Source organism: Sebastes fasciatus, chromosome 11 (assembly GCF_043250625.1).
Source record: "Sebastes fasciatus isolate fSebFas1 chromosome 11, fSebFas1.pri, whole genome shotgun sequence".
In the NCBI taxonomy this organism is placed as follows: domain Eukaryota; kingdom Metazoa; phylum Chordata; class Actinopteri; order Perciformes; family Sebastidae; genus Sebastes; species Sebastes fasciatus.
Genome location: NC_133805.1, coordinates 13681949 through 13709267, shown reverse-complemented (window position 1 = coordinate 13709267; position 27319 = coordinate 13681949). Strand labels below are relative to the sequence as shown.

Sequence of the window (27319 nt, the reverse complement as noted above, 5' to 3'; positions counted from 1 at the left end):
ATAGGTAATCTGAAAAACATCATGTGCCTCTGTGTACTCCGGTGTTCCTAATGCCATCTGCAAGATTTCACAGACCGGAGGAAAACAACCAATCAGAGCCGAGTTGGAGCCTGCCGTCTCTGAGCAGCTGTCAATCACTCGCCAACTGCAACCAAACGGTCAAACTAGGCAGCGCTGATCAAATATTAATTAATATTCTGTTGCTGTAATGCCTATTTCTCACCTCAAATGCTTTCAGAAACATCTTGTAGTGTACTGTTTAGCTGTAAAATGAGAAAGTTTGTGACCTGGCAGCCATGTTGAGATCAGTTGAGGAAATACCAAGCAACCACAACCAATAGGAACGCTCAATAGGAACACTCAATAGGAACGCTCTCTCTCTGAAATGACCTGTGATTGGCCCAAGTCTCCCATCACGGACTAGATTTTCTAAAGCCTGAAAACAGAGCCATGAGGAGGTGCAGAAGTCTAGTTTTCTCTCAGAACACTTGAATTACAATGTGCTGAAAGGTTATTATGGATTTTTTGCCTAATGATACCAAAAATACTCTGCCTACTGCAGGTTTCATTTAAATTCTTGTTTCATTTTAGCTTCTTGTTTGTTTCATAATATTTTGTCTAGTGTTTTGTACCCCTGGCTGTTTTGTTTTGTTACTTTTTTTAATTATATACTGTCCCCTGTATACTGATTTTGTATTTATACATTTATAAATAATAATTAAAAAAAACTAATTAAAAGTTTTCATGGATTTCGAGGACTGTGCAGCACATGTCCCCAAGAATTCAAACATTATTTGTGATAAAACTGAAATCATCAATTTTCTGGGTCACGGTAGCAGCAGGCTAAGCAAGCAAGGTAGTCCAGGCATCCCTCTACCCAGCAACGTTTTCCAGCTCCTCCTTGGGCACCCCGAGGCGTTCCCAAACCAGATGAGATCTATAATCTCTCCAGCTTCTTCTGGTTCTCCTACCAGTTGGATATGCCTGGAAAACCTCCAGAGGAATGCACCCAGGAGGCATCCTTATCAGATGCTGAAACCACCTCAACTGGTTTTGATGTGAGGGCGCGGCGGCTCCACCCAAGGTTAAGCCAACAGAGATCATCTGCAAAGAGCAGAGAAGCAATTCTCAGGTTCCCAAAACCGGGCATTTACTTCCCCCCAGCTGCACCTTGAGATCCTATCCATGAAAATCCCAAACAGAAACTGGAGGAGCCCAACAAACGTGTTTGACTTCCTCCCTAGAATACAGACACAGCTCTCACTCCGGCTGTATAGACCTTTTCAAACTTGACAACATAAACATTCTAAATGGGTCCCTTTGTTTTTCTTGTTCCAATGTTTACCAATGCAGTAGCTGACAGGAAGTAAACTTGGACCAAAGCTGTTGCTCTAGCAACAGAATGGCAATGGAACGGTCTATAAGGACCCCCCCAGGAACACGGTCGTAAGCCTTCTCCAAGCCACAAAACATATGCAGACTGAATGGGCAAACTGCCATAACCCCTCTAGTAACCCTGCAAGGGTAAAGAGCTGGTCCACTCTTTCATGACCAGGATGAAATCCGCATTGCTCCTCCTGGATCTGAGATTCAACAAATCAGTCGGAGCCTCCTTTTCAGCAACCTCGCAACAGTTTCCCAAGCAGGGTTATACATAAGGGATAATGTACAGTGAAAGAAACCCCAACAGGGCGATGCCACACCCTGCTGCAAAGCGGAGGGGTTTTTCATTGCCCTGAAGGGGATTCTTTCACAACAATGACCCGCTACAGTAGCTGTACATTATCCCGCTTATTACACAGCTACTTACTTAAGAAATCAACAATTTGACACAAAACAGTCCACCAGTGTCCGACATCAGAACTGTGCCCATAGCAACGGTCTGCTACCCAGAGCAACGGTCTGCTATAAAGAAATAACAGATCCTAGAAATGCCGTGATTGACCAATCAGAATCGAGTATTCAACAAAGCCGTGTAATAATATATTATAATTTATGCAGACCTTCACGTATTTGATTTACATTTGTTTGGGGATGAGTTATGTGCTTACTTTTCTTAAGTGATTAATGCAAACAGAGGGTCAAAATGGGGCCCACAGCTAATGTAGCCCCTAGTGAGTTAAAGCAGCAGTGTGTAGAACTGGAGCAAATATGATTAAAACATTTTTTTTTTATAAGACGGTCACTACATCCTGACAGTAGTGCACAAGACAGGTAATCTGAAATAAATCATGCTCCTCTGTGTCCTCCAATCAACCAATCAGAGCAGAGCTGGAGCCTGCCGTCTCTGAGCAGCTGTCAATCACACGCAAACTCCAGTCAAACGTTCAAACAGCGCTGAATAGGAATGCTCTCTCTCTCTCTGAAATGACCTGTGATTGGCCAAAGTCTCCCATCATGGGCTAGATTATTTAAAGCCTTAAAACCGAGCCACGAGGAGGTGCAGAAGTCTAATTATCTCTCAGAACACTTGAATTACAATATGCTGAAAGGTTATCACGGAATTTTTGCCCAATGATGCCCAAAATATTCTGCCTACTGCAGGTTTAATCCAGCCCTGCTAGGCTAGCTACAGTTTAAAATACACCATTCTATTAACACTGAGATCATTGAACTTTTCCACAGACACACTACAAGTCCCTACTGAAATATTTGAGTGAATTGTTCTTAGAGAAACCATTCACCTTTATCAATAACATATTAGTATTATATTGAAGCACTCAGGGTGCAACAGAGAAACACTGCTTTCCATGAACAATGACAATTCCCTTGTTTGTTTTTTTAACTCTTTAAAATATTTAAATCTGTCACCTGATCTGCTGTTAGTTCCTCGTGATTCTAATTATTTCCTCTGACTCACAGACGGTGAGACTGACCCGGTGTGATTTCTCCTCTAAAGACTATAGGGAAAGTCCCTGAACAGGTTCAAGACAGTGAAGAGGTTGATCTGGGGCAAAGGAAACTCACAAGCAGTTTCCTTCACGCTGTTCATGTGTGTCACTCCTCTGTTGTTATAACTTGATATGATCTTGTCAAGTTAATCATCAGGTAATTACCTTTGAATTTTGGAGAGGAAGCAGATTTACATAAAACAAACACGGCTGAGTTAATCTGGCTCAGCTTGTTTGCTCAGTTCACATATTTTAATCACCAAATGATTAACTCTACTGTAGCAAAATGGGAAAAATGATTCAGATATTCAATGTATATTCACAATAAGACTTCAACTCTTCCACTGTTATCACATCAGAGATGTTTGCACCTCACCTCCATCTCTGCTCTCCCTCTTTTACGTAAAAAACCTGTCCGAGCGGTGAGACTGCTCTGACTTTCAAGCCGTTACCAGCTTCAGAAGTTAAATGTCAACTGGTGTGAAATGTGGCATGTGTGCACAATAAAACTGACAATTGACAGGCACCTGGCTGGTCTGGTTTGAGGAGGGGGGAAAAGCAAAAGCAGACAGAGACACACACAGAATAAGTCAGTTAATAATAGCCTACTTACACATTTCCCCTGCGAGGAAGACTCAGTTCTTTCTAGAAAAAGAAGAGATGGGATATATTAAAATGAGGATATCTTCTTAAATGTTGTTCATGCTAACATTGCTTTGAAATGCAGATATCAGCTGTTTGACCAGAGAGGATTATTCATCGTTTGGCTGAAGGACCTCTTCACAAATCAATTCATTATCAAGGTACAGTCATTATGAACATCTTTGTGTGTTTCTGCTGTTATGAAAGCACAGAATAAACAGGGAGGATTGTGACTGCATTCATAAAATGTCTTTTTTTTTTAAAATACAGCAGTTTTTCAGATGGATTTCCCTAAATGCTAACCCCCTCTCTGTCACTCCCACGCTTCTTCCTTTTCAATGCACTGTAAATCTCATTAGCTGCAGTATGGCCTAGTTTCTTGCGTGACAAGTGGGTCTTCGAGTCATTTAATGGTGAGGATAAATCCTCACTAGCCCATGGCTACTGCAAAAAACTACCCTTGCCAGTCGTGATTTGAAGGACAGGGAACATTAAGGGTACTCTGCTAGACTAAGAGAGAGCTTGTTATTTGGAGGCTGCTTTCACTGATTTCATCCTCTCCAATTTTCTAAATATAGTCTGTGACAGAGAGTGACATGGCGAATGTCACAGCTGCCACATATAAAAACAATTTGGGTTTCAACATACATAAGAAAGGAGTTTTCTGCAGAGAAAAGATGTTTTGAATACTGTATTTTAAGCTTAAACACTAATCAGAACATATCTTTTTATGGGCTTAATGAAGATTATGTTGTGTCTTGGATTTAATGAATAATAATGTCACCATAACCATCATTATTATTATTAGTATAATGACAGGGCTGCACTTAACCTACTTTTAAATTACAGATGAATTTAAGGCGGAAACTAATCACAACAACTGAATGGGAACACCCAGTTTGGACCAGTGAGTCTTTCATCACAAAAACACCTCCTCCATAATAGAAACAATGCAGCTTCTTCATTTATGCAGGGAAATATACACATGAATGAACTATATAGAGAGGGGAGAGAAAATATTCATTATTCCCATTCTGGACATTCCTGAGTGATAAACATGGCAGCCAGGAGAAGATTATTTAAAAGGATGTCAACCATCCAGGCACCCTTGGGGGTTTTAAGCTCCTATCACCAAGGCAACCATGCAGCTTCACAAAAGTACCAATGGATGGACAGCTCCAAAATAAACACATAAGACCATATTAATTATTATCTGATACAATTCACAACCAGGCATGAGGGGAAAATGACAGATAATAAAACATTTTTGAATGATCAGGAAGAATAATGGAGAATCAACATGCTACACCCATCCTCCTGGAGAAATATCCTCGCATCCGTCGCCTATATGGCTCATCTTCATCATCATCATCATCATCGTCGTTTGCCTGGAAACAACCACATCAGAGCTGACATGACATGACATGACATGACAGCCTCCATCTCCATCCAGCCTACCTGTAGACCGCGACGTCTCAGGATATTCGGCTCATCCATCATTGAAGACAATTAGAAAAAAAGAAAAGAAGCGGATCTCGGATCAGTCAGCCCATCCTGCGATCCGTCCTCCTCTCCACAGAAGCATGGATAGATAGATAGATAGAGTCCTCCTCTCTGCTGCTGCTGCTGCTGCTTCTGCACCACCACCACCAGCAGCACCACCACCACCTCCAGCAGCACCACCTCCTCCTGCACGACCAGCCCAGAAAAGGTGTCCACCTCTCAGCCAGCTGATCAGGAAGAGGCTGGGTGAGGTTGGGTGGTTAGTTAACCTCGACCCATGTAATGAAGTGAGAAGGCGGTTTGACCCCACCCTCTTATTGATATCCTGTTGTCAAATGCAAAATAGGCTACTGGTTGTGCTTTGGTGTCATGGGGATTTTCCAGATCATCACATACACTAATCATCATTTCATGCTCTCTTAAAAAGCTCAGTCTCTGGTCACCATGTTACAGCATCATTTGTGCACTAACTAACCCCCCTCCAGAAAACACACTTGTTTCCATATGTTGTGTGGTAAACATGCAGTTAATCTGCCATTCACCCATCATGTGTCTGTCTGGTGGAATAACAGAGGCAATGCAGAACAATTGTGCTTTGAAGGCAAGCTGAATAGCAGTGATTGATCTGTCACCCAGTGGTACCATGATGGTTTTTTTTTTTTTTCTCACCCCCATATACAACAATAGTCAGTCTCTTGTCCTGGGATGTCACATGATGTCCATTTGTGTGAGCCAGAGGGACTTGAATCCTTCATTGTTCTCTGGTGAAGTTCACTGTTTATCTGAATACTGCTTATTGGAAATCCAGCGTCTGCGGAGTGTGTCGGTTAGATTCAACATTGGTTTCAAGTGACTACTTTGTATGAAAGGCATTTGTGACCAAATTAATTTTGTGGTATTTTTAGTATTAAATTATGTGAATAATAATGCTCTAATAATAATAATAATGTGTCTTTTTTCTGTCTTTCTGTGATTGCTTCATGTACAGCAGAACTTGAAGTGTCAATAAAAAAAATACTACATACATTTTTTCATTTTTATTTGATGTAAGAGTTGTGCCCATATAAGTATTCGAACAATATTTATCATAAGTAAAAATGTTTTCTAAATTTGACTTAAAATTGTATTTTGAAAGATTGAAGCGAAATATTTTGTTTCACATTTTCTGTTCGCTTGTTTAAAACTTATTTGTCTTAAATCCGCAGTAGGCAGAATATTTTTGGCATCATTGGACAAAAATTCCATAATAACCTTTCAGCATATTATAATTCAAGTGTTCTGAGAGAAAACTACACTTCTGCACCTCCCCATGGCTCTGTTTTCAGGCTCTAAAAAATCTACTTTGGCCAATCACAGGTCATTTCAGAGAGAGCGTTCCTATTGGCTGTGCTCCAGCTGGTGGGCGGTGCTTGGTATTTCCGCAACTGATCTCAACATGGCTGCCGGATCACAAACTTTCTACAGTACACTACAAGATGATTCTGAAGACATTTGAGGTGAGAAATAGGCATTACAGTAACAGAATATTGATTCATATTTGATCAGCGCTGCGTAGTTTGACCGTTTGATCGAAGTTTGGGAGTGATTGACAGCTGCTCAGAGACAGCAGGCTCCAGCTCGGCTCTGATTGGTTGTTTTCCTCCGGTCTGTGAAATCTTACAGATGCCGTTAGGAGCAACGGAGGACACAGAGGCACATGATGTTTTTCAGATTACCTGTCTCATGCACTACTGTCAGGATATAGTGACTGTTTTATAACAAATAACTTCTTTTAATCATATTTTCTCCATTTCTATCCACTGCAATTTAAAATACCAATAAAGAAAAGTAAAATTCATTGTCATAAAAGAAAGAAAGCGTGTGTCGTGTATCGCACAAGTTCACACAATCACACAAGTTTTGATTTCAAATCATCTTCTGGTCAAACATTAATGTTTTTTTCCTGTAATATTTCTGCCTCTAACCATGAGGTTATTGTTGCAGATCACTGTGTATCTGTATAGCCTTCTCTCATCAACAAACAAGAAGAGAGTTATAATCAGCTTCATACAAAGAAGAGATTTTTAAGAGGTCCACCCAGGTGACGGAAAAATGGTTAATGTTTCTGTATTTGTGTGACTCGTTTAATTTTTTTAGATGGACATTATCACAAACTGTGCCAAAATTATTTAAATAAAATGTCCATGTGTACAAATATCTAGATGTCCTTCACCAGACTGACGATGCAGTTTGGAGCTACTAAAGGACAGAGTGAGTCCCTATGCGTCCTTTTGTCCTGCTCTCCATGTGATCCAGCATAGGTCATCTTCAAATTGTCCGTACTCATTAGTGAAACCAGTCAGGCATGAAAGTCAGCTCTTCCTCTTTTAACTGCCCTCTTTTTACAGTCATGTGCTCTTACTCTTTATCTCTGATCTTAACCTCATTTACCTGCATTGCAAGGCTGAAAGGTAGAAGTAAGAGTTTTCTAACAGTCCAGCCACCCGGGATTTGTTTTTTGTTTTAATTCTGTGAACTGGAAATAAAGAATAAAATGAAATAAAACATAAATGGAATCAACTCTGGTGAAAAATCTCTCAAGGTTACAAGTGTTTATCTTTAAAATTGTCTATGAAAGTTTGGCTCAGTCACTGTTTCTTAGTTGAGGGGTTAAATCACAAACCTGGTCAGAACTGCTTGAACGAGATAAAAGAACCAACCAGAACCATCAAATATGAGCACTAACTTCTTATTACGTGGCCTTTTTCACGTCTGGAAAAGATAATTCTCCCTCTCAATCTCTAATATTAAACATTGAGTTTCTGCAAACAATGGATTTCCTCTCATTCTCTCAACTCCATATGAGATTCATATCAATATTACGTTTCCCATGCTCCTGCTGACTCCAAATAAAGCTTGGCTAATTGAAGTCTGTAATGTAGCTTGAAAACCACTGGAGGACGCAATGGAGCTATAAGTCTATTTATGTTAACCGTGGAGAGGACAAGTTGTCCTCTCCTCTGCCAGGTGCACCCTGGGAATGGTTCAGTCCCTCGCCACTCTGTAGGCAGTTTGATTAAAAGTAAAGGGAAGAGAAAATAAAAAATAAATAAAGGAATGGATGAATGAAGGTATAGTGGAATGGTAGCACACTTTCTCCATTATTTACCTTTAACACATTCATCTATGTTGGGAAAGAGTAAAAATAGAATCAATATGTAAGTAAACTATTACATGTGATATCAACCTTTTGTTGCTCGTGACCCCGTAAAGGAACAGTCTGTAGGATTTTGAGGGATCTATTAGCAAAGATGGAATATAATATTAATAAGTATGTTTTCATTAGTGTATAATCACCTGAAACGAATCGTTGTGTTTTCGTTTGCTTAGAATGAGCCCTTCATATTTATATATGGAGCAGGTCCTCTTCACGGAGTCTACCATGTTGCTCTGCCGTGTTTCTACAGTAGCCCAGAACAGACAAACCAAAAACTGGCTCTAGAGAGAGCCTTTAGTGTTTTTATGTTACCCTTACTTGCCCACATTCAGACCTTAAAAAAAGGGAGGATTTCAAAACCGAAGTGGGCAGTCTTTTTAGATTTAAGATTCAGAGACTTTATTTCCTGCATTCTGGTGACTTTAAAAGAGTGAAAATAACAAAATAATAAGTACACAGCAACAGCATTTTGTGTTCAACTTTTAATTTGACCATTAATTCTCAGGAAAGAAAATTTAATAATTGGCCCCTCTGGTGTGAACTTGGCGTGTGAATCTCTGGCATAAACTAATATTCATCTGTTTTTATTTATTTTTGCTCCTGCTTGAGTATTTCTTTCTCTTAGCTCTCTTTATATTCTCTCTCCGTCTCTCACTCACTGAAGGCCCTTTCAGACACAACGCGACAACGTCACCACTGCGCTCTGAAACCCATTATTTCCAATAGCTTTCGAATTGCCTCGACAGCTTTTGGCTGCGTCGAGCAGAGCCCAACTCTGGGCGCTGCACGCTGTGGCGAGCGCAGGTCAAACATGAGCTCAAACATGAGCTCAAACTGTGCTGTGTCACGAGCACAGACAGCTCTCCTCCGCCGGGAAACAACAGTTTGTGTTGCTCTAATGTCGTTCACGTGGAAACAGTATACACACTGTTCAGTTCCAGAAACAGGCTAAGATTACAAAAAAGGAAAAAAAGTGTGAAGATTTGACATCAATTGGGAGAAATATGGGAGAATTGTGACCCCGGGAGGGAACCGGGAGAGGGCAATGAAAAACGTCAGTCTCCTGGGAAAATCTAGAAGGTTTGGCTTATATGACGTTACCCCAAGGCCACCGTAGTTCTCCGACATGCTTTGAAAGGGAGGAGTGAGCGGACGGGTATTCAATTGGTTGCAATCTGCAGCCTCGCCGCTAGATGGCAATAAATCTTACACACTGTACCTTTAATACAAAGCCGTGCTAATAGTGAATCCTTAAATTTCATGTCTGAGTTGTGAGCAGTTCAATCAAAAGGAAGTTCAGTTCTTAGATTGTGTCAGTTAAATAATTTTTATATATACATATATATGTATATATATATGTATATATATTTATAAGAAAAAGCTAAAAACATGATTTGAGTTTTTTAAAAAAAGAAAAAAAACGTTTTCCATCCTATCATCTGGTGACATCTTAGATTCTCCTCGCGACCCCGAAACCCTGCACTATGCAATGTGCTGTCCTTATCTGACTTCATGTTTAAAACAGCCAGCGTCTCTGCCTGTTACCAGCATGCATGATGAAATTTGCCGTCATTACTCAGAAACTTCTTTCTCATGATGACAAAACATTTTTTTTCCCCCTCTCTGTCTCTCACACGCGACATGAAAAGAGTAGGAGGAATAGCCATAAAAAGAGAGTGAGCGTCTTACATGACAGTTTAAACAAGCTTGCCAGTTTGCATGAGTCACTTTACGCCTTTCACACACTTTCAACCTGCAAGGTAGGCTCACCTTGCAGAGCACACGATTGTTTCATCACCTCAGTGACTCACTGCTCAGAACTTCAGTGTCTTCTTCGGTAACTTCTTCACATGTTCAAATATTGTCCTGGCCTTTTTAATTTAGGGAAAATTATTCTTGATGTTGTGACCCTTTATAGCCTTTTTCAACCCCTCGTCACACTTGAGAGACACTGAGAGGTTCACCCAAAGAGTAATGCTCTCATCTCAGTTTGTTTCATTTAGTCCGAAAGAGGAAGTTCTCCAGCATGTCACAAGTAAAGAGAGAAAAGTCAGTAAAAATAACCATAATTTTGTGCAGCAGAAATGCTCTCCTTCTTCCCCACACACACACATTGCATTGCATGAGCTTTGAATTATGACATTTAACAAGTCATTTAAATTTGCATTCACATCTTAAATTTTATAATTGTGCGGTACTAACTTTTATTGTTTTATTATATTATAATGTACATATTAGCATTGAATGATATTTTTATTAACCCTCTTAATAGTTGTACTATCTGACTTCCAAGCTCACAATTTGGCAAAAAAAGTCCATTAATGCACTTTTATGGAAATTTACCGTAAAATGAAATCTTTATCAGTTTATGTGGGAAAGCCCTCAAGTGGAGAGAACAGGGTCAATGACACAGACGGCCACGTCGAAGGGCGGGGAAACTACTTTGTAATTAAGCAGTGCACTGACCCTATTTACTGATAGAAGAGAGGGCTTTCACATGCTGATAACTGCTCGGCGACACTCAACGCTGCAGACGCAGCTCTTAAGTCTGTCCCAACTATTGCAACTGAAAGACAGTAGAGGTCAGATCAGTCAATTTAAATAGTCATAAAAAAGATAGCCCTTTTCACAGGACGCTCTGTTTGATCGTTTACGAGCCCCTTACATTACATATATGATGTGGTTACAGTAATAGACGGAGATAATTTACTTTGTCATTGGAGCTCCAGACAGTTTCCTCTTTCAACAAACTTTGTTTGTTTATCTCTTTTCTAACCTTGAGGCATTTCCTCTGTGGCCTTGTTAAAAGAGGGAGGGCTAACACACAGATAATTAACCTTTTTCTGTCTTTATTGTACAGTATGCTGTCACAAAAAGCTGATAGAATATACATGGTGAGGCTGGACTGGACTTCAGCGTCTAGTCAGTGAGAATCTAAATAGACTGTTGTACCTGCTCCTGACCTCTGACCATACTTGGCAGAGTTGCAAGGGAACAGAGCGACCCAGCCTTATAGGGATCAATAAACTACCACATTATCATTATTAACCCTGGAGGAGCTAATGTAATTGCCCCATTGTCCATCTCCTTAGAACTGGTAACTGTAAGACATATGGTCTTTTATTTGATTAAGTGACGCATTACTGGACAATCGTGGTGACTCCATGTACTCGTGACGTAACCAAACCTCATCCAGAAATCCCTTTATTTGATGTATCCTATCTCTAATCTGTCTAATTGATGTGCTAATAAAACTGGGGGAAAAAAAAGCTGTAAATGTTGATATTAATTTCACATATTTCTCATTTAAGTCACACATAACACAATGCTGCTAAAATGTTGCCACATAATGACATATGGCGGCTCACCTGACTAACCAGGGGTGTGGCAACACAGAAGCCCTATAAATAAAAGCAAGAATTTCATTCATAACATGGACAAACCCCATCCACTGAGCTGCAGCACTCTCACACCAGACCTACCTGGCAGGCTCACTATGCTCAGATCACTCGTCTCCTGTACGCTGCTGCTCCTCGCCTCCCTCTGCGGCTCAGGGGAGAGCCGGCCTAACTTGGCCCACGGAGGCACACCTGATGTGGACGGAAGGGACAGCCAGAGGGTGCTGCTCCTGGAGGCGGTGAAGACGGGGATCCTCGGCTCGTTGGGTATGGACAGGGAGCCCAGGCCGACCCGAAGGGCCTCGGAGGAAGAGATGACAAAGATGTATCAGCTCTACAGGGAGAAATTGAGAGAGATGAGAGGGAACTCCAGCCAGCCGATGAGGGAGACCTGGCAGTCCACCATGTCTACGGTGCTCTTTCCAGCTACAGGTGAGACATCAGGAAGACACTTGTAGTGACGCTTCAGTGACTGGCGTGAAAAGACAGTTTGAGTGGGAGTAGGAAAGAATGTGACTAGTTCAAGAAAGGTTGCAGTGTGAGTTTACCTGTGCATTTGCAGACAATAGCCGTTGTGCTCGTGTCGTTGTGAATAATCCCTCATCCTCCAGGTGAAGATCTCTGACTTCCTGGAGGAGTTTAAACATATGCGTATGGTTGGAAATAGAATCAAACATTCCTGTAAAGAAAGCAAACACATTCCTACAAGCTTTTAGAGGACATGAGCGTGACAGGCACGCCTTTCTACAGTGATGTTACACTTTGAACACATGTTTTTATCAGGGTCATCAATGATAAACCAACCAATGACAAGAAGGCATTGGAATTCAAAATAAAAGATTTGTTTTTCCACTTTCTCCACGCCATGATGTTTCTAATGAAGCTTTTCCTTATTTTCTTTTAGTGGAGCCGATGAAAGTGGTTCGGAGGGGAGAACACCCACATCCACATTCCGGTCAACGCCTTCAGTGGTACAGAGCTGTTTTCCACAAGAACCCCAACATCCAGATCGAGCTGACACTAGCTCGGGCTGAGCTGAAGATCTCCAGGCAGATTCTAGATAAACCCACTTCAGTTCAGCCTGAGGCAAGACCAGAGATTGAAGTTAAGGTGAACCGGGTGAAGCCGGTGAACTCTGATGCGTGGACACACATAGACCTTCCAGTCAGCGCCAACGTGTCGAGCACTCAAGATGTGACGCTGGACATCAGCCCCGAGGCGGAGAGGTGGATGAGGACTGATGGCGCTGAAGCACTGGTTGTGGATGTGGGGATAGTTGTGGGTAAAAAAGACAAAGCAAATCCAACCATTTCTCTGGAGTTAGGCCTCACGCAGCCTGAACCGGCCCGGAAGAAGAGGCTGCCTCGCTCCAACAAGGAAGACGAATGCGATGAGCGAGGGTGGTGCTGCCGGAAGTCTGTCACCGTGTCCTTCAAGGACATCGGCTGGACGGACTGGGTCGTGGCCCCGGCTGAATACACCATGCATTTCTGCGACGGCACCTGCCCCCACAACTACAAGCCTGCGAGCATGCACACGCAGGTGAAGTCTCGGCTGCATCTGATTACTAAAGGAGAGTCGCCTCGGCCCTGCTGCGTACCGGCGGCCTACGAGCCCATGGTCCTCATGCACTATGACAGTAGGGGAAGGTTGGAGGTGACTCCTTTTGATGACTTCATTGTCACTCAGTGTCACTGTGCCTGAGGAAGTGTGCTTTTTACTTTACTTTAAACTTTTGGAAGAGCATTGCCACTAAAATAACATGTTACATGCTGATTGTGTTCTCAAAGGAAACATGGTACAGCTGCATTGTTAGTGGTCAACTAAATAAAAATAGAAATTATCCACTTTATTACTTTATTAATGTTACTGCTGCACTGAGTTTTGTTTTGCATTGTGGATCAAGCAGTAGATCTGTTCATTCACTTTTATTTATTTGAAGTTCTATTTATGTTATTTGTGTTTTATTTTTATTTTATGTAACAGCATATTTAAGTACTATTTAATTTTATTATTATTTAAAGTACTGTATTGTTTTGTAAGGCATATGTTTGCTCTCTTATTCATTTCAATAATTATATGAAGACCTAAATAAATGATTTATTGCACTTGAATATATCGACATTTACGTTGCATTACGAGCATGATGTGTTTTCTCGTATTTGTCATTTTTCCAAAGAAATACTATCACTATTACGAAGGTCACGGCGTGACAGAGAAATCAGCCTGTAAAGATATGATAACTTCTATCTACCATTAATGACCTTGGAGTTGTGCTGTGGCCTTGAACGGTTAGTTCAGGAACACAAGTGACATAATCATTAGTTTAAAGGGAGACACTAACAGGCAAATACAATTCATGCGCTGGTGAATCTTGAGATTTTGGGCTATTTTGCTTCCATAACACTTCTTCTTTCAGACTAGCGGAAAGACAACATCTAAAATACACATTTAGATGTTTATTTTACTAATACTTGTTAACATTAGATAATGCCTCATTTGCATATTTAAAAATAAAATTTCAGAAATCATGTAATACAAAAAACAATTCTCTTAATGTAGTAATCAACTGGGCAAGTTTCATAAAAAACATACTTACCCGTCACCTGTAGTGAATTTTATAATCCATATCTTTTTTTTTTCTTTTTGGACTTAGTTTTTATTGCAGTTTCAGCAACTTAAACAATCATAATCACATTATTTTCTACTGTTTTTTCATTTTACAGCTGTCTCTTTGTTTTAACACACAATTTCACAACTTAAAACAAGAGGGGGGAGAGAGAAAAAAACAAAACAAGACTTCCTCTTAAACTATAATTTCAATTGAATTCGGAGAAAAGGGAAGGATACATACTTAGACAATCCAAAGAATTAAAATAAAATAAAGTAAAATTAATTAATAAAAAAAATTAAATAAATGTGGTGAAGGGTCGGAGGTCAGGGAGGGGAAAAGTATGTGGAAGGGTATGTGTTGTATGGGTGTGTGTATATGCTTAGAGAGATGATCTGGGTCAGGAAGACAGAGATACAAGTATGATCCAGGATATATAAAAATATTCAGATCACAGATCACTGTATTAGTATGGTCATGGCAGGACTCCACCTTTTAATAAATGTGTCTTTTTGTAGTTTTAGGGAATAGGTTATTTGTTCCATATGGTAAATTTCCCATACCTTCTCAATCCATAAGTTGTATGTGGGGGGCTCAGGTTTTAGCCACTTAAGTGTGATGCATTTAGTTGCTGCTGTTAGCAATATTTCTAAGAGATATTTTTTAGCTCTTCCACCAATGCCTTCTGGTTTTGCTCCCAGCAGTGCCATTTTTGGATCTTTAGTTAAATTTTATAATCCATATCTTTAAAGGTTGTTTTCTCAAAATATTTTTTTTCTCAGACTCTGATGGTAAATGTCCACAGCCTCCGTCCCTCCGTGCAATGCATTCTGGTAGCATGGTGGCGCGATTCATGATAAAGTTGAGGTCTAGGCTACAAATCAGAGGCGTCTGGCACGACTCGCCGCCTCCTGAACCTCCCTAGAAGCTTTTAAACTAAACTTTGTCGATCTAAAATAAAGACAGATTCAGCAACTGCGTGGCTTATTTCTCGCATAAAATGTTTTCAGAAACACGTTTCGGTGAACTGTTTTTGTGATATAAGAGAAGAAGGTTTCCAAAAGAGCTGCCATGTTGGTTCCGGTTTGAAAGCTGGTAGCAGCAGCTCACGGGGGAAAGCGTTCATCCAATCAGGTGCTTAGTGCCTTGTGTCTAGTGGCAGCTCATCAAGCGTCCAATGCTGGGAAGCGAGGCGATCCCTCATGATAAAAACGTGGACACGTACTATGAGACGGAAATCTCCACTTCAGTAGCTCCTACATCCACCAAACTTTACAGTTTCATTCAAATCTTTATCTGAAGGTTTTTACAGAGGAGTTTGTTCATAGATCTTTCATAGCCTGATTTATAGAGCATTTTAATCCTAAAATAAAATGACCACAACCATTGTAGCACTGACTGATAAAAAGAGATATTCAAAATCTTTGACTCTAACATGTAAAAAAATAATAATTAAACATCATTTTGAACCTGGCTTTATCCAGGGTTCAGATTTCTGTTCTGGAAATGTATGAAAATGAGCAAAGATAATGCCTCATTTACATATTTAAACATTTAATTTTAGAAAACTTGTAATAATAATAAAAATTGTCTTAATGTAAGTAATCAACTGGGGAAGTTTCATGGTGATATCTATCATTACATTTGTTTTACCCTATTCGTGTGTCCCGAAAAAAGCGGCTTGCTGTGTAAACTCCAGACAGCTCAGATTACGTATCAATGATAATACTGTAAATGCATTTTCATTACAGATTATCAAAGCTTCTGGTTGTAATATTTTATCTTTCAAGTGCTGTTGAGATAAGTTATTAGAGAAAGAACAAGTGTTTATGTGAGATATCCTACGATAAGTAACGATCGCCAAGAAAAAGTTATTCACATGAGATAAGGAGCTCAGAAGTGGGACTCAAAAAGTGCAGCTCAAGGTTTTTTTTTGGTAATGAACAGATGATGAAGTGTGATATTAAGTGAGTGACCTGAACTGAACTGAAGCAAGTTGCTCTGAAATGTTTAAATACTCCAAGTAGTGACACCAACAACCCCAATGAGTTATTAATAGTTTTTATCTTTGCATGGGTAAAGGTCACTTAAATATGAGCATGAGTTGTTTGATAAAGTAGATGTATTAAAGAGTGGGGCGTATTGAGCGATCCTGGACGACTGAATAAAAGGCAGACGAATAAATAGGTGATTAATCAGAGCTTTTCTTACGGTAAATTCAGACCACTGCCCAGTAACCACTCACCCACTTCTTTGTTTATAACCCTGTTACTCTTTGTTTCAGGGATGACACAACTGAGGTTGGATGTCTTCAATCTTAGATTCGAGATTAGAAAGGTGCTGAGTTTGCAGTACCACCCAAAGTATACAAGTCTAAAAAGAATTATGGACAATATTTATCAAGGACCTTCTGTGTGCAATCTAGACAGCATGAACTCATTAGCCTCTTGGCTTTCTCCTGGTTTTAATCCTCACGTAGCCTTCCCGGAATACTATTACTGAAATTAATTCCAGGACGACAGGAAACAAAAATAATAGGATAGAAAATGTCACAGTCGCTAAACCTCCCTCTCTTGTCATTACCCGTCCAGAGAAACACAAATCACACTTCTCATTCTGTAACATTTAGACACAGATTTATCTCTTTCTCTCTCTCTTCCCTCGTAGGAGCTTTTAAGGAGTAAGGAGTGACTTCATATGGGAAAGGTTTTCACATCCTCTCTGTGTGTCTCCTCTGAAAAACTGATGGACCACAAGTCACATAAAGAGGTGCTGACCTTTGCATGTTTGCAAGTCTTGATGGTGTACTTATTAAATATGTTTGTGTGCAACAACCACATTTTGCAGTTTTTTTTGCAATTTTTGGAGTGTACATCTTATCTGCATTTACAGTAGATTATGCATACAGTAGCAGGTAAATTATCTTTCTCTATTCTCACATTTTTTTCTAAAACCTGAACAGGTGGCTATTAGCTAAAGACTTTTAAGAAAACATGAACGTTCACATTAAAATGCAATTGAAGATGTTCTTCATCAATATTGTGTTATGTGCATCAACTTATCTTAATAATCAGGATAATAAAACCCTCCCAAATAGTCCATAACTAATGTGTAATTTTAACTAATTTAAATCCTTTTAATTGTGGTTGGTAATAAAAAAGTATTTTCTATGAGAGCAAAACAAGTTTCAATGTTCAAACAGAAATAATTTAATGAAAACATTGAAGCAGCGATGCAGCTATTGTTAACAAGACAGATAAATATTAAAAATGTGTTCACGGCAAACGTTTATTTACCATAAAAAGAAGATCTATCGCTATTCTATAAAACATAATGAACATTATATGCACCATATAAGTGCACAAATCCACCTACTTATCAAAAATGTGGATCATTTTATATTCAAATATACCTTTCTAGGTCTTTCTATTGTATCAAAAACACTAATTTGTAGATTTATTTATTTGTATATTTACCTGTTTAACTATGCGAAGAAAATAATATTAATAATCTATGCTGCTAAAATGTTTCTAGAGCCAAATGCAAACTTTCTTATACAAAAAAAGGACAACATGCATGACAAAAAGTGTGAAGAAATGGCGCACACTTCTCCTCTCGAAAGGTCAAACTGAAAAGTGATTCATCGGTAATTCCAGACTTATCGAGCTTATCAAGAGAGAACCATAAAACCATCAAATGTTATCAGATAATTTATTTAACTTGGGTTGTTGTCAAAATGTGGTAATTTGCGGTACAGTGCGTCTGATGTGATCTTAAATGAACTTTGCCAAAAAAAAAAAAAAAACAGTAGCAATCAAAGATCACAGTTAACAAAATAGATACAACAGCTACATATAACTATATAACTAACTTTACAGATGATACACAATAATAATATTATACTGCATATGGGTGTATAGTCCAGCAGTGTTTGTTTTTGTTTACAGGTCAGCTGTATCAAAGAAGCAGCTGCAAATGTTGTGCATTTATAGCCTGAGCAATGAATAGAGATGTATCCTATAATGAGTCTGGCATAATGTACACGTCGTCTTCTTGGGCGTCTGAGAGGATGGAGAGGTTACATGCAGGATCATTGCCGTATATTGCATCATCTGGTGAATCACACTGCAAGTACACATCCTCTTCAGATTCACCTGGAGACCTGCAGAGAAACAATAAGCGTAAAGTGGTTAATGTCCCTATTAGAAAACACTTTTTCTGATGTAAAAAACCCATTGTGACACAAGGCAAATAGCATGTAAACTGTCTTCTTTCCCAGTTTCTATTCTTGCTCAGAGGAAAAACTCCCGCACTGAGTCATCAGCTGGCACGTTTGATTAATAGACTCTAAATTGTAGGAAACAACAGAAGAAGAGATCGCCTGCCAAATTGTGTGCATATATTACAACAGGGTTGTGCAAAATGGGGAAATTCAAAACCACGCACGCCAGTGTTTCTTCATTTGTTTCCGTTCTGATCTCTTTTTGGACCGCTGCAGTTTCATAAATGTCATTTCAGCCTCAACATTTCCTCTAAAAGAAGGTCCTGCCTGTTAAGACTCAAAACTAAAAGCATGAAAATATTTGCTTACTTCATCTGGTTTACTGAAGGCCTGTTGCGTCCGGTAGTGGTCAGGTTTTCGTAAATAGGAGTCTGTCCTGTTGGCTGCTCTGTGATCATACTGGTGTAGTGATGGGAATCATCTTGTGGTGTCTCTGTACTGTCCTGCTTTTTCTGGCTTCTGCTTTGTACAAACTGCAACGTATTCCTCATTTTACTGTGGTATTTGTACACGATTACACCAACAACGATCACTAGCAGTAGAAAGAAGAGTGTCAGCCCAACAGCCAGACCTGCAGGGGAGCCGGTGGTCGAACATGTGACATTTCCAATGACACAAGTGGTATTGTCAATCATGATCTGCAAGTGTGAAAGATATAGAATGACACTGAGTGACTGTGTGACATTGCTCAAACTACTATATATAGTCATTTGTAACAATTTACATTTCTTGATTATCTATTCAAAAGTCTTATTATTGCTTATTCATATTCAAAAAAGGCCTCTACATAAATAAAATACACAGTTTGCTTCAGGATAACAGCTATCTATTTGTAAAAAAAATAATTCAATTAATGATTAAACATCACAATACACTCCAGGAAATGCTGTAAAAACAATCATGCACTTTAAGCCAAGACAAACAGTTTTCTGTCAATAAAAACAGTGGACTTACCATAAAAGGCTTCGACGTTGTGGGTCAAGGTCTGAGTTGTGTGTGAAGACATGCAGTTTGTCTTTTAACACCTCACGCACGCGCCTGTGAAGTTCCCTTTTATTGAAATCATGGAAATGGGCTATGAAAGCACTGAAACCAGAAGATTTCCTGTAAAAGCTCTTTCTGAAAATAGACAGCTGCTGACAGGAGCTGAATTACTGTTATATTAAACCTTATGACTCAATAGACACGTCTCCAATCTGAGCTCTGAAATAGTTTAGATTGATTGGACGATGTTTATGATTAAATAATTGATTGTGAACAGTATAAAGTTTGGGTATTTATTAGTTTCTCTAGTTGAAAAGTGTCAAATTTACAAAAAGAGAACTACTTTTTTCAGAATTGTGTAATGATTTTAATCATAAAGGTCTTCTTTAAACGTACTATATGTAACTTTCAGAAGATCCTTGTTATTGATGATACCTATGGCCGTTAAGTGAACTGCAATCTCTCCCATGTCGTGCATTAATTCCTGATAATGGAAAGCTCGCCGTGCATTATCGCTTACATAATGTTCTGTAATGTTCCTATATTTTATTTGGACCATTGACTCCATGATACTAACAGCTTGCCGCAAGCAAATTACTTTATCAGCCAACCAAGCAGATCCGGGCTGCATAAGTTACAGCAAACTGGCCAAACATAGCTTAAGCACTCAAGACAGTATTTTGCTGCATTAGCTGCACCCTGTTGGCGCTTTAGGGGAACTACATTTAATTTTAAATTAGGTACACAAAAACTATTGCACTACTTTGCATGGTTTTTGACTCAAGCTACACACTAAGGAGAGACATTCAATTATGTCTCTCATCTCAGGGCAGCTCTATAAAGCAAGCCAGTGAGGCTAAATTATATTCACATAAACAAAATAGCTGTAAAAATGGGAAGAGGGGGATTTATTAAAGGGACTGTTTGTAACTTTGTAAGCGTATAAATGTAGCGGGTCGGCACACATGCGCGCTCGCATATGCGCGTTCGCGTGTAGCCGCTGTACCCTCCTCCTCTGCCTGCTCGCCTTCACTCAGACAGCGCGTTATCGATCAGCTCGCTCCACCTCTAGACGTGAACGCGCGCTCACTCCACACTGCAGAAGAGTTAGTAGCTCTGAGAATATCTAGTGAATGCACAAGGGACGTTTGTGCAGAAATAAATGCTGCAGCTCCTCCGGACCAACAGAGGTTTCCATGTCTTGTGAAGTGACGGAGCTGTGCCGAGAGTTACGTTACCCTCTCGTTACCGACCGGGTGCCGGTGTCTCCTCTGCTCTCTCCGGCTGCGGGCGGAGAGAGCAGGGAGACACGCTGCAGAGTCCCGCTGCCTCAGCCTGCACTTAGGCAGGAAAAGCCAACACTAGGATCAGATCTAAATCATGTTCATGGAGAGACCTTCGTCTGGTCAGCTAACATTACCGCCAAGCAGCTGAAATATAGAGTGATACTGTGGTTTTAGCTGACTTGTGTCGCCTCACTGTTTTGAGCGATGCTCGTTCAGGTATATTGAGAGCGAGCAAGCGCGAGCCCGACGCTGACTTTCGTTGATTTCACGGCCACAGGTGTCGCTGTAAAGAAGCATTTCTGAAAGTTACAAATAGTCCCTTTAAAGGAAGGTGTTCCCCATTTCTTAGTCCAAGTTGCACCTATAGCAGGTGATACAAGCTGTAGTTGTCTCATCTTGATTACTGATCAGTAACCTGGTGCTAAAAAAGATCTAGCAAAGCTTCAGTAGAACAGCATGATTAGCTCTTCACTGTTCAGTATGAGCAAGTAGAAATAAAATACACACTGATCTCACTGGCTGATGGTTGAAGATAGGTTTAGATGTAGATATTAACTTTGTTTAGGAAATGTAATAGTTTCGAATCGACCACACAAAAAAGTTTTAATTAGCCGCCTGAAAAATAGATAAGTAAAATAAGCTTCCTTTCATTTTCTCTTTTGGAATATGAATGTTTAGATGAACTGATATTATTGTTGTTTTTACCCGTCGATATGATGCAATGTCAATGTTGTTAACGTTGCAGAGTTTATGTTTATTATCCCAATAAACAATAAACACACACAGATAAAGCTTAAGTTCATCCAAAGTTAAAGTTAATGTTATCTCTCATCTGCATGTCAATCAAGCTGCATTAATAAATGATATGAGATACTGTTAGAGTGAAACTGTGCTGCCAATCCCCCCTCACATACACATAAACATGAACAGAAGGGCTTTCTGGTTAATTCAACAGGAACTTTACCTCCCCCTGCTGTTACTTTCACTCGCCACACGCAGAATACACCAAACCATATTGTCACATTACTTGTGGACTAAATAATTCCCACCACATATATGTTCTGCAGAATTTGAAGAAAAGGGGATACACTGTAAGCTAACGGTTGTGTTGGTGATTTGAACCATCACTGTCTGGTTGTTTTCTCACACATGTCACACATGTGAGGGTGCCAGGCGGTGTGAAAGACAGTTTGGATCTTGTTGAGACAGAATCTCACACCACTTAACAGAATTATGGCTTGACATGCAGACATCCTATGGGTCCATCTGTCACCTCTGCTCCTCACTGATCCTTCATATACAAGAGACATCACTCCTCTATTGCTTTTGCTGAGGTTTTTCTACATTTCTGTTACTGATTTTTAAATCTATTATTATATTTTGTGTTTTTCCTCATCATGATTGAAAATACTATATAAATAAACTGGATCATTGGGTGTTCAAATGCCTGCTGTACCAGGAAAGGCCAATTTTCTATTTTTGATTTAACCCTCTGAGATCCACTGACTGACTTAACTGTCTTTCAGAGGCTCTAGCAGGCTCAGTTTTAAAGCTAGAGTGAAGATAGACATCATATGAAACTAGAATTGGTACCAACTGCGTCATACTAGCTTGTCGGAAAAAGAGGCTAAATATCGCTCCAAAGTTGGGCTAAATTTTAAGAGGAAAAACTGGCATGGCCATCTTCAAAGGGGTCCCTTGACCTCTGACCTCAAGATATGCGATTGAAAATGGGTTCTATGGGTACCCACGAGTCTCCCCTTTACAGACATGCCCACTTTATGATAACCACATGCAGTTTTATGCATGCACTATAAATGTGTTATTTTCGCCTATTCTAAAATGGTGTGTTTGAAAATTTCTGCATACGGGGGTCCCTAAACAGTCTTGCAATTACATAAATTGGGTATCACTGTAAAGATGAGACTCTTGTGGATCCAATGAGCCCAACTGTATTCATGTGTGATTATGTTAGTCCCCATAGTAGCCATTTCATTGTAGTGAGACCATTTTTTGAAACTTGACATCACTGTATAAGATGACCTGTGGTGACCTCTAGGATAATCACAGCTTCATGAACCTTTACAACCACAAACTAGTGACCTAGAGCATTCAGAGGAAGGATGGCTTTCCTAAGTAGATTGACAATAAGGGGGTTTCTGAGCAGTTTCCAGAACAGAAGCGCTCGCCATCCAATCGCCGAAAAAAGGCAATTCTTGCCGAACTCTCTAAATGTCAAAAGTCTTTGATACCAAATCACAGCATTGCTTTTTCTCTGGTGTTCCTCAAGGTCTTTGTGTCTTAAAGTGGTATTTTGAAGGGATTATTGATCATTTTTATCAATTCTCATGTGGTAAAAAAATTGTTAAATTTGTGTAACAAATGGTATCAACCCAACAATTGCTGCAACAACTCTTGAGACATACTGTAAATGAGCATGGCCATACTTCTATCATAATGTTCTAAACCCTTATAGATGTTCATGTTTATTTCTGATTTATGACTAGAACAACTTGACACACAGTGCTGAGCTGCATCTCACATTAATCGTCAGGTTCCCAGCTTTCAGATAATGTACACCACTTCTATGTGACATCTACTGTTGCCCTGCTATCTCCCCCTAAAGACCCCCTGTACCCCCCTAAAAAAAGACAAAAATAGGTCTATTGTGGGTCTCAGAGGGTTAATCAGAACATAATTCATATTTGGCTCTTTTATGTGTTAGTGGACTCGACTGGGTTAACATTATGATTTGGGACAGAGAACAAAGTCAGCTATTGTTGGTGACACAAAAATGTTGCTATGTTTAGGAGAAACACATCTTGTTTTCTGAACAAAGAAAAAAAGGTGTGTATATCTGCTTCCATTAAAATAGAAACGGCAACATTATGGGCTCTTATTGAAGAATAATCCACATGACAAAGGCCTCAACAATGAACTTTCTACACCTGGCCTTTGGTGTTCACATCATGCATTACGTCCATTATTGTTCCAACAACCTTCTGTTACACCGCAAATAATACTCCGGGAAACCACAGTGGCTGAAAATGCTGGTTTAGTGATGCAAAAAGAAAAGAGAGAACTAGTCAGAGTTGAGACTTTCAGACTTTCAGGTGTAACTGAGAAAGTGAAGTGAAAGTCTCCCTCTCTGCTGATACTAACTCAAGCCTCTGAGATGCTGCTGCCAATGTCAGCGCAGCGTGTTTGCATGTGAGATAAACATGAACAATATCTGGTGAAAGACAGCTGCATAATGTGGTTTTCCTCATTTTTACAAGCCATTACAAACAGGCTCAACTTCAAGGCCACACACACACCTGAAGGCTTATTCAGCAATAACAGAATAATCCTGTGCACAGACTCCGTCTCTCCACCTGCCCTGGAGTCGCTTCTTTTTCTACGTTACCATGGTTACCTTACAACCAAATTACACTCTCCTGGATGGCAGGTGATACAGCTTCACTGTGCCTTCAGTGTGCCTGTGAAAACAACACAGAAAAAAAGAAACAATCATTGTAGGTGTGGCGTTTGGACTCTCAGTCTTATGAATTTGACATTGGCAGTTGTTGTTTTTACTGAGCCTGATGTATCGTCATATATAAAGCTCCTCTTGTTGTTGTGCATGTAGCCGTTCAGTTTCCTGCTGCTGAAATTGAAACTCCCACTGTAGCGAGGAAACAAGAACGGACATGCAAAGGTCTGATTAATGATTTATCATAGAAATCATTGTGGGGTGGATGGAAGACTTAACAAATATGTGCCAGAAATACCTCTTTCTCTCTCATCTAAGAGCTCATTTGTCTCCACATGAGTCTAACAGACAGTCCTTTCACCTTTTAAAATGTATTCATCTGGAAAGCTGGGGGAGACACTGTTGTGACAGTGTATATCTTCAGTCAGCGGGGATGCACATACAACTCCAGAGGAGGCAGACATTGACACTTTCTGGCCTAAGACTGAATGTCACAAACATTTAGGCCAACCCAGACAAAGAAGGTCAATTATTGTACATGAATAAAAAGGCAAGTAAGCTGAATTTAGGTTTATACTTCAACACATCTCCAATTTCCTCACAACCCCCTATTTAATGGTAAAAAAGGTTGACAATCCACCATCTGGCGCCACTGACAATCATCTTCTAATAGACTTATCACACTGGGTGAGAGCATCACCTCAGTGCCTTGTATAGAAATACTACTACCATTATTAGTAATAATAGGCCCAATAATAATAATAATAATAATGGGCCTGGTAACAATAATATTAGAAGTAATACTACTTCTACTACTACTACTACTACTACTACTACTGCTACTAATCATAATAATAATAATAATAATAATAATAATAATAATAATAATAATAATAAACTATTACTAATACTACTACTACTACTACTACTGCTACTAATAATAATAATGGCAGTAATACTTATACTACTACTACTACCTACTACTCCTACTTAAACTACTAAAACTACTACTACTACTAATAATAATAATAATAATGGGCCTAGTAATAATAATAATAGCAGTAATACCACTACTACTACCTACTACTACTACTACTAATAATAATAATAATAATAATAATAACAATAATGATAATAATAGGCCTAATAATAATAATAATAATAATAATAACAATAATGATAATAATAGGCCTAATAATAATAATAATAATAATAATAATAATGGGCCTGGTAATAACAATAATAGCAGTAATACTACTACTACTACTACTACTATTACTACTACTCCTAATAATAATAATAATAATAATAATCATAATCATAATAATAATGATAATGATAATAAAATAATAACAATAATAATGATAATAATAATAATAATAATAACAGCAACAACAACAACAACAACAACAATAATAATCATGATAATGATAATAATGATAATAATGATAATAATGATAATATTCTGCCATGGTGTGTGAAGTCACTTGTTATATAACTAAGATAAGCACAAATTAGTGTTTTCTTAAAAAGTGATATTTGCGGTTGTTCCGCAGTCCAGATGTGCGGTGCGCCTCCACTACACCCCCGCGCAGCGACGTGAGCACGCAAAGCTTCACCGAGGCAGCTGCGTCAAGTCGGACAGAGATAATTGCGAACATACCGGAAACTAGACGATGTTGGCTTCAAAATAAAAGTAAGCCTTGTCGCAAAAAAAAGTTTAGTTTAAGTCAGGCAGGAAAAAATGCTATTAGTTGACTAAATAATACACAGTCAACAGACAAATCATTTGCGGTGTTGATAGACATATATATCAATATTTTATCAATACCTGCATTTGCTGCATGGGCACGGCTTCACAAATGTGAAGTGTTGTGAAGAGGTGAAGGTTGGTAAAGAAAATAAACAACAGGCAAGCTAAAGATGTTTTTAACCCTTAAAAGTAGCCTCTGGAAAAAAAAAAAAATCGGAGATTTCGAAAATAAAGTCATAATATAACGAGAATAAAATTATAGGTTTACGAAAAAACTTAATATTATGAGAATAAAGTCATATTATAAAGTAGTAATTTTACGTGTTATTTTCCTTTTTTCTCGTAATATTATGACTTTTATTCTCTGAAAGTTATGATTTTATTCTCGTAATATTACGACTTTTTTTCTCGTAAAGTTATGACTTTATTCTCATATTATTACGACTTTTTTCCCGTAAAGTTATGACTTTATCCTCATAATATAAAGACTTTTTTTCTCGTAAAGATATGACTTCATTCTCATAATATTACGACTTTTTCCTCGTAAAGTTATGACTTTATTCTCATAATATTACGACTTTTTCTCTTGTAAACTTATGACTTTATTCTCATATTATGTCTTTTTCTCGTAATATTATGACTTTATTCTCATAATAATAGGATTTTATTCTCTGAAAGTTATGGTTTTATTCTCGTAATATTACGACTTTTTTCTCGTAAAGTTATGATTTTATTCCCATAATATTACGAAATATTTTCTCGTAAAGTTATGACTTTATCCTCATAATATAACGACTTTTTTTCTTGTAACCTTATGACTTTATTCTCATAATATTACGACCTTTTTTCTCGTAAAGATATGACTTTATTCTCTTAATATTACGACTTTATTCTCGTTAAATTATGACTTCATTCTCATAATATTACAACTTTTTTCTCGTAAAGTTATGACTTTATTCTCTTAATATTACGACTTTATTCTCGTTAAATTATGACTTTATTCTCATAATATTATGACTTTTTTTCTTGTAAAGTTTTGACTTTATTCTCGTAATATTATGATTTTATTCTGTAAATCTCTACTCTTTTTTCCCTCAATGTGGCCCTAATACTCCGTAATACATTTGCTTTTTGGGCATCACTGCATTAGACTTGTATACTTAGACTATAAACTGTACCTTCATCACAATGCTCAAATGTTTTGCGACTCCAGACAGATTTTTTTTTAAATTTTTTGCCTAAAATGTCTCTTGTGATAGAAAAGCTTGCTGACCCCTGTCATAAACCTAATTAACACAACT

The 27319-nt window shown here is 38.8% G+C and overlaps 2 protein-coding genes and 1 long non-coding RNA gene across 5 annotated transcripts in view; 1 reads left to right on the top strand and 2 right to left on the bottom strand.

Moving 5' to 3' along the window:
* Positions 1-5170, bottom strand: part of mast3a (microtubule associated serine/threonine kinase 3a) — a 34486-nt gene extending 29316 nt beyond the window's left edge. Inside the window, exons 1-2 of one of the 3 annotated variants that reach the window (XM_074650843.1) lie at positions 4992-5170; positions 3505-3536 (exon numbers count right to left, since the gene is read on the bottom strand). In XM_074650843.1, the coding sequence (XP_074506944.1) occupies positions 3505-3536; positions 4992-5033 (74 nt within the window). In that variant the 5' untranslated portion in view covers positions 5034-5170. The remainder of the gene's footprint in view (positions 1-3504; positions 3537-4991) is intronic. The other 2 variants (XM_074650842.1, XM_074650839.1) reach the window with 2 other exon arrangements.
* Positions 5171-11562: 6392 nt separating this feature from the next.
* On the top strand, positions 11563-13744 carry gdf15 (Growth differentiation factor-15). Its single transcript, XM_074650836.1, has 2 exons — positions 11563-12062; positions 12535-13744. Exons 1-2 carry the CDS (start codon positions 11666-11668, stop codon positions 13332-13334), a joined length of 1197 nt encoding a protein of 398 aa, XP_074506937.1. The 5' UTR covers positions 11563-11665; the 3' UTR covers positions 13335-13744.
* Positions 13745-17938: 4194 nt separating this feature from the next.
* Positions 17939-19617, bottom strand: LOC141776974 (uncharacterized). Its single transcript, XR_012595821.1, has 3 exons — positions 19478-19617; positions 18833-19161; positions 17939-18403 (listed from the first exon to the last, which is right to left on the bottom strand). It is a non-coding gene; the product is annotated as an uncharacterized LOC141776974 (long non-coding RNA).
* Between the last annotated feature and the right edge of the window lie 7702 nt (positions 19618-27319).